The sequence below is a fragment of the Crassostrea angulata genome, chromosome 5, assembly GCF_025612915.1.
Source record: "Crassostrea angulata isolate pt1a10 chromosome 5, ASM2561291v2, whole genome shotgun sequence".
In the NCBI taxonomy this organism is placed as follows: Eukaryota; Metazoa; Mollusca; class Bivalvia; order Ostreida; family Ostreidae; genus Magallana; species Magallana angulata.
The window spans coordinates 6,253,146-6,272,007 of NC_069115.1; the positions used below are offsets into that span (position 1 = coordinate 6,253,146).

The 18,862-nt window shown below is 31.0% G+C and overlaps 1 protein-coding gene and 1 pseudogene across 1 annotated transcript; both read left to right on the forward strand.

Annotated features, from left to right (window-relative positions):
* The window catches only part of LOC128185841 (uncharacterized), an 86,238-nt pseudogene extending 79,822 nt beyond the window's left edge, over positions 1 to 6,416 (forward strand).
* A 7,276-nt stretch (positions 6,417 to 13,692) lies between these two features.
* LOC128183716 (ficolin-2-like) lies at positions 13,693 to 17,221 on the forward strand. Its single transcript, XM_052852834.1, has 5 exons — positions 13,693 to 14,290; positions 14,835 to 14,968; positions 15,137 to 15,233; positions 16,656 to 16,814; positions 17,214 to 17,221. The coding sequence occupies exons 1-5, from the start codon at positions 14,161 to 14,163 to the stop codon at positions 17,219 to 17,221; spliced, it is 528 nt and encodes a 175-aa protein (XP_052708794.1). The 5' UTR covers positions 13,693 to 14,160.
* Positions 17,222 to 18,862: the final 1,641 nt, after the last annotated feature.

Here is an 18,862-nt window from a genome sequence, read left to right on the forward strand (position 1 = left end):
ACACTAAGAATCCTAACTTAAAAATCTCTGGTATTTATTACAATGTGCTGAATAGATATCACAAAGCACAATGTCCCAGTAGGTAGGTAAGTGTTTACAGTTCAATGTCTTCGTACAAAAGTACAATAAGAGTATTTTTTAAACACTGTTTACGGGTAATTTACCCTACAATATAAATCTAGCAGATATCGTAAATTATATGTTCAAGAGGTTATATGCATATATTCTATTATACACGCCTACTTTGTATAAAAGATCATATAATTTCCATTTCAGGAAACGATGCCATACATCAGCTAACAAATAGACAAAATTCGTCTTTACGTGTCACAATTACGCCAATTAACGAGGGTTCAATATCTTTTAAGATGTATAATCAGTTTTACGTTTTTGGCGAGAACCAGAACTATAAACTTCAACTTGCAAACCCCGGAGATGGAAATCTAGGTAAACAGCATACCAATGTCTTAACTTATATATATATATATATATATATATATATATATATATATATATATATATATATATATATATATATATATATATATATATATATATATATAAAGCACTGAATAGAATCAACAACACTAGGCATTTTCAAAGTGTCTGATCTAATATATAGATTCTAAGCCAGTAAACTGAGTATATAAAGCAGTAAAAATGGTCCCTTTTTCAGGACAAAAGAAATAAATAACCTGGGTAAAAACAAAAAGAACAATTCAGAATCTAGCTCTTCTAGTAAAACTACTAAAGAAACTATTAGATTTTAGAGCGATCGGCCGCATTGTCAACACCTTCTTTAAATATGTGAACTTAAAGTGTTTTTAATGTAGTTTTCTTTTTTATAGTTTTACGTAAATGTATCAATCAAAGCAAAAAACTGTCTCCTATCACTATTCGTATGTCCATCTTTTTATTCCTTGACCTAGAGACAAAAGGCATTGCGTAGATATCCGAAATGGACGGTAACGTTAACTAATTCTTCAAAACAGTTATAAAAAGTCTATGATATATCTGTTTTAAATTATTGTGTTGTTTGGGTCTTTTTTCAATTTTTGAAGCATACAGTTTAAACAAAAATACTTACCTTGTTAAAGACTTAAATTCACGACTCGGCAAGTCACGTAAATATCATACTATAAACATCAATATCTTGTTAAGATTTTAGATAACATAGCTTTTTCTAAAGATTAAAATACACTTAATTTCCAATAATTTACTTCTTTGTAAAAATGTTATTGTTCATCAGCCTTACTGATCTGTCTGATTTGTAACAAAATCTGTTTAAAGTATCTTAAAACTAAAAACAGAAAAATGAAAAATTACACATCAATGACATTTTCTAGCTACATGCTGGAAACTCATTGTTAAGTCGGACAATTTCATTTACAATGTAATATCGATTCGATTAAAAATGCATGATTTCATTCAAGTACGCATATACACTAATTTACGTATATCTTATTCATGGATTCAATCCTTAGAGACACTAATCAAGAAGATATTGCACATTTGTTGCCAATTGGTAATTGTTGCCTTGTCATTTAAATGTACCCTTCTTTTTTAGAATTCCCTAATTAAGGTCTTCCGTTTCCATTTAGGGGCCAAGACACTCGTGAACTCTATTACAAATAACTTTAAAAACGATAAAGATTGTGTAATGCATGATAGAAGCAAAGTTGTTGATCGTAACAATATCTATCAAAAAGAAATCACTGCCACCTCCATTTATTACGTAGTTAGGGATTTTTAGGGGCCAAAGAACTTAAACTTTGACGCAATATATATATATAAAAGGAGACATATTTTACTAAGCATTGTAGAAGAGAAAATGTTTGCATTGATGATTCTAATCGAATCCATTAATCAAAACACCAATGCCTGTCCCCATTAAGGATCCAGATGGCTGGCCCCTAAAATATTCAATCACTTGTATCTAAAAAATGAACAATAATTTTAGATAGGTGTAAGGAAAAAAATGTTAGTATTCGCGATAGCTTTTGAATGAACTCAAGAAAAAGGGCTGGCCCCCCTTTTTTAGGGGCCAAGACACTCGTACAGTCTCTTACACATACCTCAAAAACGATAAAGATTTTGTAATGCATTATATAAGCAAAGTTTTTGATCGTAACAATAAAAGTTTGTAAAACTCATTGCCACACCCATTGATGATGTATTTCGGGATTTTAGGGGACTAAAATCTTAAATCTTTAATGTGCTGTATCAGCTGAAAAAGCAAAACATTTTGTTAAGCATTTTAAAGGATATTGACAATCGTATACATTATCTGAAAGGAAGGGGTTGAGTGAAATTTTTAAATTTCATTGATATTTTAATCGTATCGTTTAAAAATTTGAACGGAAGACCTACTCGTTACTCGTAACGAGATCGTATCTAGTTATTTTTTTTTCCCACACATTCTGTGTACGCGATATCTCGGAAACTATCCAACTGATCTGATCCATATTTTACAGATGATTGAAAGTGATTGAAAGTGATCTGAATATATTTTGTTCTCGATATTTTTGCTGTCGTCACTTCTGGTATCGATTCATCGCTGATTTTGTAGCTTTTACGACTCATTTCGTGCACGCTTGATCTCAAACACTATCAGAGATATGAATATGAAACTTTCAGAATATGTGGACCATGGTCTGAAGTTGTGTATATTGTTTTTGTTTTACGCCAGTTGCGCCATTTTTAAGAGCTCACTACGGCTCAAAAATTGGATACGAAATTTGTTTCCCTTTTTACGTCCGCTAGATTTCTCAGAGATGGTAGAATAGATTTTCTCGAAAGGACTATATATGGTATGGGCCTAAAATGGTCCCCTAAAATGAATATCATTTTACTGTAATTCTTTGTTTTCTTCATACAGATATATGTGATGTTCTTACTTAATGTTCATTTGATTCAAGTGCCTGCTATTTAGATTGGCATTGGCATTGTAAAGACAACCTTTTCCCGCCATTTTAGCATTTTTATCATATAACAGCTTGTTTTCAAGCAGTTTTTCTTTAAGAAAACTTAAAGAGCATGCTTGTACATACAAAATGTTATAATCAGAGATTTATCTAGCCAAGACTAATAAGTGACATCTTTTTTCTTGTTCAAGCATGTGCTCTATATTTAACTCTTTTAAAATATAACATAACATTTTCTTGTATCCGAAACACTTTAAAAAATGGCGATTTATGGGGGCAAATTTAACTCATGTCATATATAGTTTTTTTCAGGATTAATAGAAAAAAAAGATATCTCAAGGAGTTTTTTTTTTACTTTTTTACAAAGTTTATTTTCTGTCGCAACAAAAAGCTACTGACATTGAGATCTAAAAAATGAAACGGACTTGAGCATTCAGACTTTTTAGGATTATAGACCCATAGTTGAAGATGTCTTTAAACTATTTTGTTTTGTTCGTCATAACTTTCGATCGTCACCGGAATTAAATTATTTTTAATAATTAATAGTTTAATAAATAATAAATTTAATAAATTAAATAAATAATAGTCAGAAATTATTTTTTTGCATTCAATTTGTTTCATATAGAATTGAAATATAAGTATTAATCCTTATATATATCATATATCCAATATCAAGAAAAAAATCTACTTCCAGTGAGATATCTGAAATATCTTAGAAAGCCTTTTTTAAATAAATGTTTTACTCAGAAAGTTACGCGGCTATGTTAAGGCTGTCCGAAGCTAAATATATATCGAAAAATGATACTATTTTAATTATCGGAAAATGATTTAACCGAGTGAGTTTCTTTAAACTTTTATTACATAAGTTAACAGTGGCATCCAACACTATATTTGGTGTATTTTAGTGACGTCATATATTTTTCTTAAGCACGTGACGGGTGTATTCTAACACGGTAAATAATCTATAAAAATCGCATCGGTACAAGTGAATAATGACATTAAATCAAAAATATTTTTATGAAAAATCCTTCGATAAGTAATGTATTTTGCAGTTCTTGCTGGGGGTTCATATAAATATTTCGTTTATTTGAAATATTGTCAAAACATTTCGCACCGCCATCGAAATTAGGCACATTTTTACCTTTTAGGCTCGATTTACACAAAATCGGGTCAATCGGTAGGTTTCCCCCAGCAAAATTCACAGTGGTAATCATTTTCTCTCCCGATTTCACGTAAAATATACTAAGATTGTTTTCATCTTTCACTTGTGCCAAGCCGTTTTTTATATGCACATACATATCACCATTCATTAGATTACACGGAACAGGGGTATTGAATTTAATATCACTAGTATTTACAACAGTGTCTATGTAAAGGAATGAAGCGGTTTTATTATGCACAATGAATATCACTTATTACGTTACGATACATTCCCTAAGAACGATCGAAAGGAATGCAGATCGTGACGTCAAAGTTAACTATGACGTCATATCTTATGAAGTACAGACAAGTGACTTTTACATATCGCTGTGAAATTAATCGGGCAGCCTTAACATAGCCGCGTAAGTGATCAACATACGAAACTTGAAGATGATAGACATTTGATCTGAGCTATAGGTTTCGGATGTTGAAGGAGGTTAACGTTTTTAGAGGTGGTAAAAGATTTTGGAGCAGGTGCCCTCAGATGATTATATCTTAGTTACTACTGGTCCTAACTTCACCAAAACTTGCATTGATGGTGGATCTTATGATACTAATGCACCAGACAGGATTGAATTTTGAATCTGAGCCATAGGTTTCGGATGCTGGAGGACATTAAGGTTTTAAGAGCTCGTTAATTTTTTTTAAGCCCTTTGATGATGATATCTTAGTCATTACTCGTCCTAACATCACCACACTTGCATTGATGGTGTGTCTTGTGATACTGGTGCACTTGAGAAGCTTGAATGCTAAATCTGAGCCATAGGTTTTGGATGCTGGATAAGGTTAAGTTTTTTGGGACAGGTCACATGTTTAATAGATAATCGTATTATTTTAAATTTGCATAGTTAATTAAATTTTAATATTAATGAATCGCAGAGGTAGCTTCAGATGCAAAGCCTAATGTCCATTACCAAGGGTGCTAAAAAATATATCTTAGTTATTATTTGTTCTAACTTCACCAAACTTGCATGGGTGGTGTGTCTTATAAAAACTGTTGCACCTGACAGACATGGACGCTAAATCTGATCCATAGGTTTCGGATACTGGAGGAGGTTAAGGTTTTAAGAGCTGGTTAAAATTATTGAAACAGGTGCCCTCTGATGATGAGATCTTAGTTATTAATGGTCCTAACTTCACTAAACTTGCCTTGATGATGCATCTCATGATACTTATGCACCTGACAGGCTTGAATGCTGAATCTGAGCCATAGGCTTCGGATGAGGAGGTTTAGATTTTTGGAACAGGTCACATATTTCATAGATAATAGCTTGCATAGTTGATTTAACTATAATATAAATGAATCCCTGAGGTAGCTTCAGATGCAGAGCCTGATCTCCATTATCAAGGATGCTAAAAAAATCCCCTACCTCACTCAAACCTGCTTAATAGATGTGTTTGTTGTTAAATGATAGAACATGATTCGTATGATATAGTATTACATGATAATATATATATATATATATATATATATATATATATATATATATATATATATATATATATATATATATATATATATATATATATATATATATATTTGTCCTTTTTAGATGATTGTTTGCGAGATGATTTAAACTACAGGCTTACAGGAATGCAGTTTAGTACGTTCGATATCGACAATGACAAGAAATTAGGGAACTGTGCAGCAGAACACTCTGGAGGCTGGTGGTTTAATAATTGTCATGGTGCCTATCTCAATGGTCTTTGGCTCTCAAAAACCTGGCATGAACCTTGGTTTAGACAATATTTAATAGGGGAAGCCGTAAATGGAGCATCGATGTTGATAAAATAGCTTTGATATCTTAAAACAAAAGCAATTATCTCCACAGTGACAAAATGAATGGAACATCAAAGTTGATAAAATAGATTTAAGATTAAATCTTAAAACAAAAATAACTATCCGTATACATCATGTTTGTTCTTACTTTTCAAATGTGTTGGTTTATATTTTCTAAGTACAAACTTGTCTTCAATATATGACATAGTATTACTTCTTTATGAGGTATTAAAGATCAAAGATTTTTATATGTTTGCAAATCGCGTAATATGGTAATGTATTTTTATACTGTTTAAGTAAATAACTGTAAGATTAACATTTTGCATCTTTTGCATAAAAATATATTCCTCAGTTGGTTCTGCTTTGAACTGGTATTATTGAAACATGTCTTTAAAAACTTTAATGTATGATGAATAATTCATTACACGTCTAGTATTAAAAAATGATTAAAGTTAATTTTTTGTTACTTGAAGAAATTAAATACATATGGAAAACTTTTGACGCAATTTTAAAACACTTGTTGTACAATTGTAGCATGCTACTATGTCAATTCTACATTGTAGCCTTATATGCATCCAATAGTTTTTCAATAAAAAAAAATTGTACAGTATTGTTGTTTCTTATTAATTTTTTGGCCAGGTAACTCTTCATAATGTGTATGTCAAAAAGTTTCCACGCATAGTTTGATCTATTGAAAAACCTTCACTTGTTTCAGCTACACCTTATTTCATGTATCTGTGATTAAGTTTCAACGAATTGCTTATATCTTAAATAAACTTTCCACTTAAATGAATTTTCATTAAGAGCCAAATAGTGTTCTTTTTTGCACTAAAAAATTGTTTGTCGGGTGATAGATAAAAGAGCTATGAAAAAGAATATGAAAGGCATAAGTAAATTGCATAGGTAAGTGTTAGTCATAGAACAATTGAAGATCGGATCCTTAATTTTTCAGAAAAGAACATTTACAACTTTTAGTGCAGATCTTTCATGGTTCATCAATTATCCGTTTTCGATGTGCAAACACTGTTTTCAATGTTATTGTCTGTCCCAAATAATTATTTGAAACGATATCTTACAAAGATTAACATACCTATCAATTAAGTACCATTAAAACGATGTAAGTGAGAAAGCCGAAGATTTTTTTAATCTCATACCATCTATTGTTACAAAAAGCAATTCATTGACAGAAACGAAAACAATTCTTGTCCGGAGATTTATACTGGAAATGTTTACATCTATTAATTATTTATTCGGAAATATTCAAGACACTTTGCAACATTTTTCAATGTAATCGTAGTCGTAAGGGGTATTCACATGTCGTTTGCAATGCAAAACCCTGGTTGACTTTTTATTCTTAACCGTGTATTGAAACATAACACTCTAGAGGGTTTTAAAGGGACATCGGGATCTTTTATACTATTGACTGAACATCGTTTGAACCCTGAAGTATTATGAATATCAAACCATTTAAGAAAGTATGTTGAATACATATCTTGGGACAGAGTATAAACGTGATCATGAAAACATTTTAATGACAGAAGCTTTGGTAAATGTATTTTTAATGTGTAGTCAACAGCGTATGATGCAATCTTTTTTCAAATATCAAATCGATTTGCTCAGTTATGTCGATTAGAATCAATTGCTGAATGATACATTTAAAACCAAATAAAATTTGCAATCTCATTTTAGATTTTGCTTCACTTAGGTGGTCACGCAGTATGATTTTAGTCGAAGGCAAATCGAATTGGAAATTCTTATAATAAATCAGATGAAAAATTGCATCGTACAAACTAACATTTATTTACACGTCATTAAAGTTTCAAAGAAATGATAGTTGCTTTCAATATATCACTTTTACCCTGAAAACTGACATTTGGGGTAAACAAAACTACTACAGAAGATCAAAATAAATACATACGTGCAAGTGGAAATGTCAAGTAAAGTTATACATGTACTACACCCCCCCCCCCTCCCAGATTAGGTTTTTGAAAATTTAGAGAATTCTCACCTTTTTTTTCTTGTCAAGAATTTTTGGATTAATACCCCCTCCCCTTAAAAACAATGCTACTTTCCCGTTGTTCGCTTTGTTTGGATTTTTTCCAGTAATATACGAGGGTCAATCAAAAAATACGAATACAATGTCGTTGTCTATCATATATTTTTCATGAAAGTCATACTTAACAGATTGATCTGTGCACCAACACTTATGTCACCATGGCGCACGGTAACGTTCAAAACATGACGTCAAGATTAAACACGCACTGTTTATAGATATAACCCATTTTTTTTATCGTGCTTAGTCTCTTGTGCCTTTTTCCTTACAATTTAAAATGGCACTGAACCACTTAACATTTTATTTGCACACATTTGTTCGATAATCATAAGTTAGTTCTTCATGGGTTTTCATTTTCAAACCGTTGAATACCATGACTATACTTAATTTGAAGTTTCAATATAATTCGGTTTTAAGCCCAATTTATGGATATATTAATTCGACATAATATGGTTGTCACAAAATGACCAAGTGACCTAGGGATAATAGAAGATCCCGACCCTCAAATGATAAAAAAAAATACTGACTTTACATAAATGATTTATATTTGCTTTCTACATTGACTTATAAAATACATTGACACAATGATTCGTCCATGAATCTTGAATTGGAGGAGGGCACTGCTTATTAAAAAGATGATCCGTGAAGTATAGTGGTTATGGTGAGATTGACCTACAGATATGGTTCTGCTGGCGCTGGTCCTGTAGGAGGCTTATGCTCCATTCAATGTCAAAGATGTCTACGATGTTTATCCGTGGAACCACACAAGGAAACTACCAGGAGTACTTAAACCTGTTAATTGTTCAAATACAAATACATACCTATGTCACAAGGTGGACACCATACCAACACGTGGCATATACACAAATACTTCATGTCTCAATGATAGACATTTTACTACCTCGTAACTTCTGTTACGCATTACATACATGAAATACATGCATTACTTTACACATGGATACACTTACACTTACTCACACTTTACACTTACTGAAATAAGACCAACGGAACATATCTCATTCATATACATGAAGACATAAACGGACCACAATAATAAGAATGCTAAATATAGGTAAACAGCTATAAAAGATATTTAATGATAAACGTGAATAGCCTTAAGTTGAATTTACCGAGAAACTTCGTAACTGGCTGTTTTAAGACATTTACTGCATTTACGAAACTATAACATTAAAAACACAATAATTATGACAAAAATAAGGCTTGCCTCAGAGAAGCTGGACCATAGGCATTACAAATATGAATGCTTAAAGGAAAGTAAAAATGTGCCAGGACTTGGTCAAGAAAAACAAGAGAAGTCTTGGTTGCATCCTTCCCCTCGGACTGTCGTGTCCAAACTGTGAACGGACTGATTATAATTTTAAAGTTGAGGTTCGTTACAGGTGAATTGAACAGGTAACATTTCGAAAGAGGGGGCTCACCACAGAATAATTACAATTGTCATAAAATCAAAACAAGTAAAGTGTTGCTTTTATGTGACAATTGTTTATTGTTGACATAACACCTTTTGACCGTGCGCCGTCACCTCATTCTTGCAGAATTAGATTCTAAATAATTCTTAGAAGTAAAGAAATTTATGAACTTTTTTCTTGCAAATTGTTTGAAACTATTGCTAAATTATGTCTACCAAATTAAGTAATGATATGACGTTAAGTAACACAGCTATGACAAAAGTCTTCGTATTTTTTGATTGCACGTACACAAAACTATTTGTTGTCCTTGGATATGCTCTCTTATTCATGATTTATTAAGTTGATTTTGATACTAAAATTCAAACCCCAAACCTCATATTAGGAATTTTAAGTCCTATAAGAATTAGGCGTTTTTAAAAGTTAACATTTCCGTTAATTCATCAAAACATGTCAATCTATACACATCATGATATATTCATGAGACAATTGATTGCCAATAAGTCCACTAATTGGGACATATATTTAACATCCCGTCAGATTGTGTTACCGATTAACACCTGTCGTCGGTGCTTGCATAGAGAGATAAAAATGAACATTATATCGCCAATTATTTATGGACAGTTGTTTCAAAAATGTGAAATAAGATGCATCATCTACAAAAAGATTACTTCTTATTTCATGATATAGTAGTCGATATCATTTTTCTCCTTTTCAAGGGTTTGTGACACACAAGTCACTTCCTTAAATGTTATGAGCATAATAATAAAGGTAATTTCAAACCTGACTGCATTTTGTGTTTTTTAAACTATACCCTAAATGTTAAAAATGGAATTAGGTAAAAGAACAATTAAATAATAAACAATTAAACAATGCTGAGCAGTCAATAGACCAAATTGTTTCCCCTGGTGCATGGACCAGCTCAGTGTGTTCTATTGGAGCAAACGGAGCTGTTCCCTGCACCTCGGGAAAAGAATTTTGGTCTTTTGCCTGCTTTAGCATTAAATAATTGTATATTATTAATATACAACTGCAAGCACTAGATATACTGTCACAGGTTTGAATAGCATCATCTCATATATATGAATTGTTTTGAGAACTGATACCTTTTTTCCATATACGATTATGATTATACGATCCGATATTGATATTTAAAATTGCATAGATATTTGAATGTAGTTAATTAGTTTTGGGTTTAATGGTGTGTCCAGATTTGCATCAAAATTACTCACGTTTTTCTGTATGAAAAACCTTTTTTGTAAAGATTTTATAAAAAGTTTGATATTAGACACAAAATAAACCCAATAAAAATTGGAAAATATCTGTGAATTCATCTATGCATGTCAATATTTGCAAATTACATTCATAAGATGATATATTCATGAGACATATGATTGAGTCCGATCACATTCGGTAGCTGAGACTACATATAACATCAAGTCAGTATTTATTTTTACCGATTAACACCTGTTAGTGATTACATAGAAACTTGAAATTGATCGTACCCCTTAATCAGGTAAATCATTTATTCAAGAGTCAGGTTAGATAAGGAATCGAATGTATTAGGTCACCAAGTATTACTCTATAAAGAGAGTTCTTTTTTGTATGTTTAACACGATAAGTGAACCAGAAAGAAATGACCATTTCTTGCAATTAATTTTTAATTTGAGTACTCATATAAGATAAATCTTGATAAATTGCGCATATTAGTTTAATTGTTAAATATGAGAGAGAGAAAGAGAGAACGAGAGAGAGAGAGAGAGATAATTGCCCTAGGTAATGTTTAAATCTTCAGGCCTTATCAAATATTATTTGTCTATTATTTTTATCAGCATATATCTATTTGTGTCTTTAATATTCTTGATGGACGATATCAACCCATTCAGAGAATGTTTCCTACTACAGCATCTCATGCTTGATACATGTATACATTCTCGTTAGATCCAAGAATGAATTATTTGATCCAAGAATGAAAAATTTGTTCCTAAAATTCTGTTGTTGATTCGAAATTGAAAACAAAGCTTTTAATTGTTAGTCATTTGAAAGGGAAGGGGGGAATGGTGTCCCATTCCAAATCACCTGAATTTTAATTCAGAAGACAGCTCCAACTTGTTCTGCATAATGGTTCTATTGAATTATCTTCAAGAATTTTGTATTGATCTCTAAATATTTTCCACTTAGCAGTAAACGTATTTTTGAGTAATATATGGCGTTCACACTTTTGAAAGAGAAACCATCATATTCTTATTTTTTGCCATTCTCTTATAGCTGCTACATGTATCAGTGAATATTATTCAAGAAAATTTACAGTAATGCCATGTTTCAAATTAAAGTCATGTAGTTTCTTCAAGGAACACTCTTCTCTTAAAACATCATTTTTTTGTAAAAAAAAATATATATATATTTTTCAAATTGTGGTTGCATAGCGATATTTGTTACTAGTTCTGGTAATTTATCAGAAAAAAATATCCATGCATCTACACCATCCTTCCAGGATATATTTTTTATAGTTTTATCGTTCTTCTTAATGTATTCTTTCCAACAAAGTAATTCTCTTGATATCTAAATCTCAACGAAATGCACATTACTATTTTTCAATATGATATTCTTTATTAAAACCAGTTTCAATGATATAGTTTTACAATTCAGTGTATATTTCATTTACGTTTGCATTGAAAATTTGCATCATACTTTCACTTTTCTTTGAATTCACGTTGATAATTCGTGCGCCATGTGCACACATATAAAAGTCTTTACGTGTTTTGAATATTTCAACTTTTGTAAGATTAAATAAAACGTTGAATTAATCTTACAAAACCAATCTGATATGCACTTTTGAAAACTTATCACTAAATTATATTTACTTCTTAATAAAAAAAAATTTTCTCTACAACGTTTCTGGCATTATATTTCTAGTTGCGGAAGCGAACTAATGACATGTTAATATGACTGTTTCATGTATGATTCTTATCCATGTCATAATGCGTATATAATGCCTTTACGGCGACAATACACATACTTTTTTTAAAGACCGGTATGAATATCAATATAAGCATGAATGCTTAATTTTTGATGTCGTTGGTCCTGTAACACACCAAGCGGTGCAGACAAATTGAATACCGCGCGTTAGCGCGTTACGTTGCTCAAATAAAGTCCTTGATGCTAATCATCTTAAAACCACCATCTTTAAATTCCTTAGAGCATACGCCATTTTTTAATCAAATGTGATTACTTTCCATTAAAATGAGTAAAATTCACAATCTACATCATTCAGCTGCGAATAAGAGGGGCTAGGAAGGGATGCAAAAATGCGATTTAAAGTTGGCTGTAAAAGCAATTTTAAAACCGTTCAACGACCCAATTGTGCAAGGTTTCATCGTTTCTGATGTTCTCTGTTGTTGTTTTTTTTATTTAATTTTGAAGTTTTAATCTAAAATGTCATGCGTTTATATTTAAATGAGTAAAAACTAAATCAAACGTTGATATTTACTTTCTAAAAATGTGTTAATTATATATTGGGTTTAACGTTCATGTTAGGAAGACATTATTTTTTGTCTTTGAAAATTAACAAACTGTGAAATTGTTTAAATTCTTGGGAACCAATTTTCGAGAATAACCGTTCTCAAAAGACTTGATTAGGGATTTGTTTATTGATAAGTAAATAAAAGAATTTTAATCCATAGAGATTTTAATTTTTAAGTAAGGATGATGACAATTTATAACGAATTTCTTAAATTGATTTACCAAAGCATTCGAGGAAATTAACAGAAATTGAAACAAAATAATGTCAATTGTAACATTTTATCTATGTCAATTTTGTATATCATTTGAAAGATCAATGTTATATCTGTTTGTTTTTACGTAGAACAATTGTTATATATGTGCGATAAATAAAAAGTGTCAAAAAAAAAATGGTTACTTAGCTTTCTTGTTTTGTATTAACGAAAAAAACCGTGATTTTACCTTGCCAGGTAAACATGAAAGTTGATTAAGAACCATTGATAGTGATGTTTGCTTAATGATTTTGGGAGATTTAATTAAAAGAACATTAGAACTAATTTTCATGCGGTTTTTTATAATAATCAATCAAAAATACTATAGTGTATACTATACTTTTTTCATGAAATTTGGATCACGTGAGATACCTGAATTTAAAAAAAATTAAGGTAAAAAAAATTAATTTTTATTTCAAAATTTAATATATCAATCACACATTTTGTTGGTTAAAAATATTTGATAAAAAACCTTATCTATTTTTAATAAAAACGATTGTTAATTAGTAATATTTCTTAAACAAATTGAAGGAATTTGAATAATGACACCTTTAATGATATGAGTCAGCCAATAGAAGTGTAATATATTTCGTCCAATCATTATCAGAAACGTTCCTATAAGACAGTGTTTCGTAATATATTGTCACGTTGAGTTTGGTGCCGATTGTGAACAGGGTTAGCATTAATCCTTTCGTGAAAACAATTCAACTGTTTCAATAGAAATCTTATTTTTAAGCATCATTGAAATGCAATATAACTAAATATTTAATTGAAGAAAGAAAACATCAACTAAATCAACCTGACCAGTTTATGATATACACGCTAAACATGCCAGTAGACGTTGGTCATCTTCAGTTACTCTTCACGGTTCTCTCACTTTCGGAAGCCATGTTGTGCCGACAATATAAAGGAAATATAAAGGCTGACAACAAAGGAACCACACAGGCGCCATCGGACATCTTATTCGCTGCCTCTCTTTTGACGTGTGTCTCCTTATGTGGTAATGGATGCCAGTGTGTCAGTTACAACTCTGACAAAGATGTACAGACTTCACAGTTCGTGTAGTCCCCATACTTTGACAGTGACCCAGACAGATTGGAAAACATATTCAATTGTCAAAATACAACCATCAAGTATGTATTGTTAATACAAATAATGTTGGATTGAAATTAATAAATTTCTCTAATTTTTTATATGTTTATAATTATACATGCATTTTTATTTTTAACAAATGGTACCATCTGAAATGGCGAATCAAAAAAATCTCAAAAGTTTTATATACACTATGAATCTTATGCCTACCAATATTTTTTTTCAAAGAATTTTGCACACAAGCAATTTTTTATATGTGAGAGTATTCTGTGATATCATTTGAATTTGTAGTGACTCAACTTTCGTGGTATTTGATGGTAGTCCTACCCCACGGATTTATAACCATAACGAAAACAAATTTTGAAAGAGTTAGTTTTTCTTAAAGTAAAGTAGTTGTTTTTGGTTATTAAGTTTCCCTATAAAAGCTAAGCTTATCCAATAAAATATTTTACTATCAACTACTTTGTTGACAACTTCGCGCTCTAAGTGATGTCATGTGCATGACATAATTTACATAATGTGCATGACATAATTTACAAACTTATAGCAAAAATGTAATATTTCTTAATTACGTTTTTTAAACAGGTTGTCAAGACCTATACACCTGCGGTCAGAAAACCTCTGGCGTGTACACTATTTACCCGTGGGAGAGGTCTGACCCTAATTACCGTCCTGTCCAGGTCTACTGTGATATGGAAACAGATGGAGGCGGATGGACGGTCCGTATTCATTTAAAATCGTTTTATTAGTTTTACGTAGTGAGACAAAACATTTTGATTTTTTCTCATTTTTTTAGTGTAAAAAAAAAACAAATACGTATAAGAACCTACAACTAAAGTCAGTATATATAATGTGATCATAAATTGAATGAATCGTTTGTTTATCAGGCAATTCAGAGACGAGTTAATGGAGGAAAAAGTTTCAAACAGAATTGGGTGGATTATAAGATAGGGTTTGGATCTCCGCACGAAGACTACTGGATTGGTAAAAAAAAAATTTACAATTTGTTCATGCACTTTCTTTAATTCAGATTATGAATCTGTGAAAATTGCTCAAATATTGTTATAGTAGAAAGAAAACAATTTATTTTGAAACTTGAAAGAACTATATATAATATGAGTTAAATCTGGCCCCCATAATTCCCCATTTTTCAAGTCTTTTGGGTACAATAAAATGATGTTATATTTTCGAAGAGTTGATGTAAAAAAAAAATTTTTCAATTAATTTGATTTTTTGCACTCACTGGCAGTATATGACGTCAGAAGTGACGCTATTTCTATAATTCAATCAAAATCTGTAAAAAAAAAAAATTACAATTTTCTTATCTTTTTATGAATAGGATATGTAGAGAACATGCTTGAACAAGAAAACTAATTTTGTCACTGATTAGCCTTGGACAGATACATCTCTGATTAAAATATTTTGTTTGTTCAAGCATTCATTCTATGTTTTCTGAAAGAAATTGTGGGCAGTTGAATCAACATGAACATTATGTAAAAACACCACATATACATCTGTACAAAGAAGACAAAGAATTACAGTAAAATGATTATATTCACCACGATGAGATTTTGTAGTACAAGTGCATCAATATCATTTTTATAAAGAATATACTTAATATACAATCAAATAGTGTATTTATATATGTGTGTGTTTTTTAGTAACAGTTGCACTAATTTAGGTTACACAAAACATAATTCGTTTACTTTTTATGCTGATATGATTTGATAAACGACTTTTGGTACAGAAATTCAAGTTAATGATATCTACAGTACTGATCAGACCCAAACTAGCACCAAAATGAACCCCAACTAAACCCCAGGTTAACTTTTGGGGTTTACTTTGGGTTTACTCTGGTTTTGCTTTTTGAAATATGGGTCCACTCGGGGTTTACTTAGGGTTTACTTTGGGTTTAATTGGAAATTGCCTTTGAGGTCAACTGTATGCACTGAAGTGTGAAGCAAACCCATCTTTTATCTTACCATCCCATTGCCTGTAATTTCTGGCCCTTGTGTATTCTGAATACACAGTTAGCGTCTCATGAAAGGCTTATACTTCTGACCAGGTGTACTCTCTGTGTCCATTCTGGGTTTACTTTGGGTTTACTTTCTGTTTACTCTGGATCCACTCTAGTAAACCCAGAACGTAAATTCATAGTATGGTTGGAGTTTACTTTCTGTTAGGTTGGGTCTGATCAATACTGTACATTGAGGAAAATGTCAGCTCTTTATGGCCCTTTCGACCTTTGATGTTAATGATATGCACAGAAGATTAACCGATAATATGCCATTCAAAGTGCATTGCAACATTCTGCATTATTCATGTTTTGCTTTCAATGCTTTTCAGATCAATCCATCTGAAACGAATGCATACAATATGATAGTCACTATTTTTAATTTTTTTCAGGAAACGATGTAATTCATCAGCTTACAAAAGGGACGAATTCTAGCCTGTACGTAGAGATTAGTCCCAGACGTGATAATTATACCTTTTATCAAGTGTATAGAGATTTTTCAATCTCTAGCGAGGACCAGAAATATAAACTTGCAAACCCTGGAAATGGATGTAAAACATTTTGTTTGGTCTGTTTTTCAACAATAAATATTTGCAACGCTTATTCTCCATTGTTTAAAGTAATTGACTTAACACAAGTTGCCATGTTTTATACACGAACAGTACTAGTTAAATATGTATGATATCATCAATGTTTGTTGACATGACAAACGTAATTTATTGCATAAACCAAATGTTGGAGATATGAAGTTTCTCAGTTTACAGTATTACAAATTTTGGCAAGTAAAAGCTACAATTGTTTTATCAAACAATCGATAAAAATGCCATAAAAATATCTTACTTGAGAAAATTCTTTATTTTAGCCTTTTCAATATGATTATCCCATTAACAGTATTTTTTTAGTTTTAAAAGTATGTTATTAGAAAAAAATAAAATCTTCTCCTTTTGAAGGTAATTAGAAGATACATGTGCTCTAAACATGATTATACTAAACTTGACATGACACTAGTTGTTATTCGTGATGGGCAAATCATTAAATAATATTTTATGAAATACAGATTTGATACATTAATTTTGAAAGTGAAATATCTTTAAAGATTATTTGATATGTATGTGCACAGTTACTAAGGAACAGTACAATAATATAGAAAATCCAAATACATCCAAAAGGTATAGATATACAACATTGATGTACTAGCTGTCACGTGTATTTCAATAATACATCTGTGGTAATAAAACATGCGTGTGATTTTATTTGTATGTCTTGTAGAACCGTGATTTGCTACCAATCTAAGGATGAACTATAAATCCAACCCGAGTACTTAGTTCTACGTCACAACCAACTACATGTGAATGTATAAGATTCCTCTCACTCTAGTGATATATATATTTTAATATAAAAACATTTGCATATGTAGTTCTTGATATCTTTGTTTTTTCTGCAGCCTATTGTTTGATGGTTACAATATTTTAACATGGAACACGATAATGTTAACAATTTTGAACAGCTTCCTTTCTTAGACGTAAATATAAGTTATAAACAGCGATGTTAAAAAGGTCATAAAGATATGAAATTTGCTTCATTAAAGCTTCTAAGATGCCCATCGGGATTTACAGAAATTAATTCACTGACGATCAACAAAGTTCAATTTCCGGTGTGCTTTCCAACATTATGTTTATTTTGAAAATTAAAGATTAATTCTATAAACATAATTAAAAAGTATGTGATAATTTTCTTAAAAAATATATATATTTTTGACTTTATTGTTTGAATATTTTCCTACTTTTAATGCAGAATCCTTTTGTCATAAGACATAATTTGTCTGACAATCCCCATGACTACATTGACTGTACGAATGATGTAATTTCATTGGCAAGTATTCGGGATTTTCATAACCTTGAGTTATCGTTCGTAACACGAGTTATCTCTCCATTAGAGCAGGTATCGCGCTATGTAACCAGTATAAACAAATGGTTGAACCAAACGTTCAATTTCATTGTCAAGTATATAACGAGCGATAACTCGGGTATATTCGTTTACAACGGCTTTTAAATATGATGCAGGTTCGTAAACAAATCCCCAATCAAATCTAGATAAAAGTTTGGATAGGATTTCCTCATCCGTTTACTATAGTTTAGTAACTAAGAAATAAATCATTTCGATATGTTTATACGAGACTTTCTCTTTAAAATTTGCATATTGCTCATCAAACGATGGTTCCATGTGTCAACAGCTAACTAAAGGAAGCTTGAAATTGGGAGTATTTGGAAATTGTTGACAGATATTTAATAAGTATCATCACTTGTTCTACCAATCACATCTATAATGGCCATCAGTCACGTGGAAATATACAGGGCTGTGGTTGGTCAATTGACCAGTTTAAATGCTAATAGAGTATGCCGTATGAACCATCTTAACGTGACTATCAAAAACAGGATGTACACAACCGACCTTGGAAATATTGGGGGTTTTTTCTCCATGAAACTACCATTGTTTCAATATTTGTTCTAATTTTAAATGAAGGTGTCATTTTTTGGTATGTAATACGAGATATATATTCATATTCGATATTGATATTGAATTTTGATCAAATGTTCCA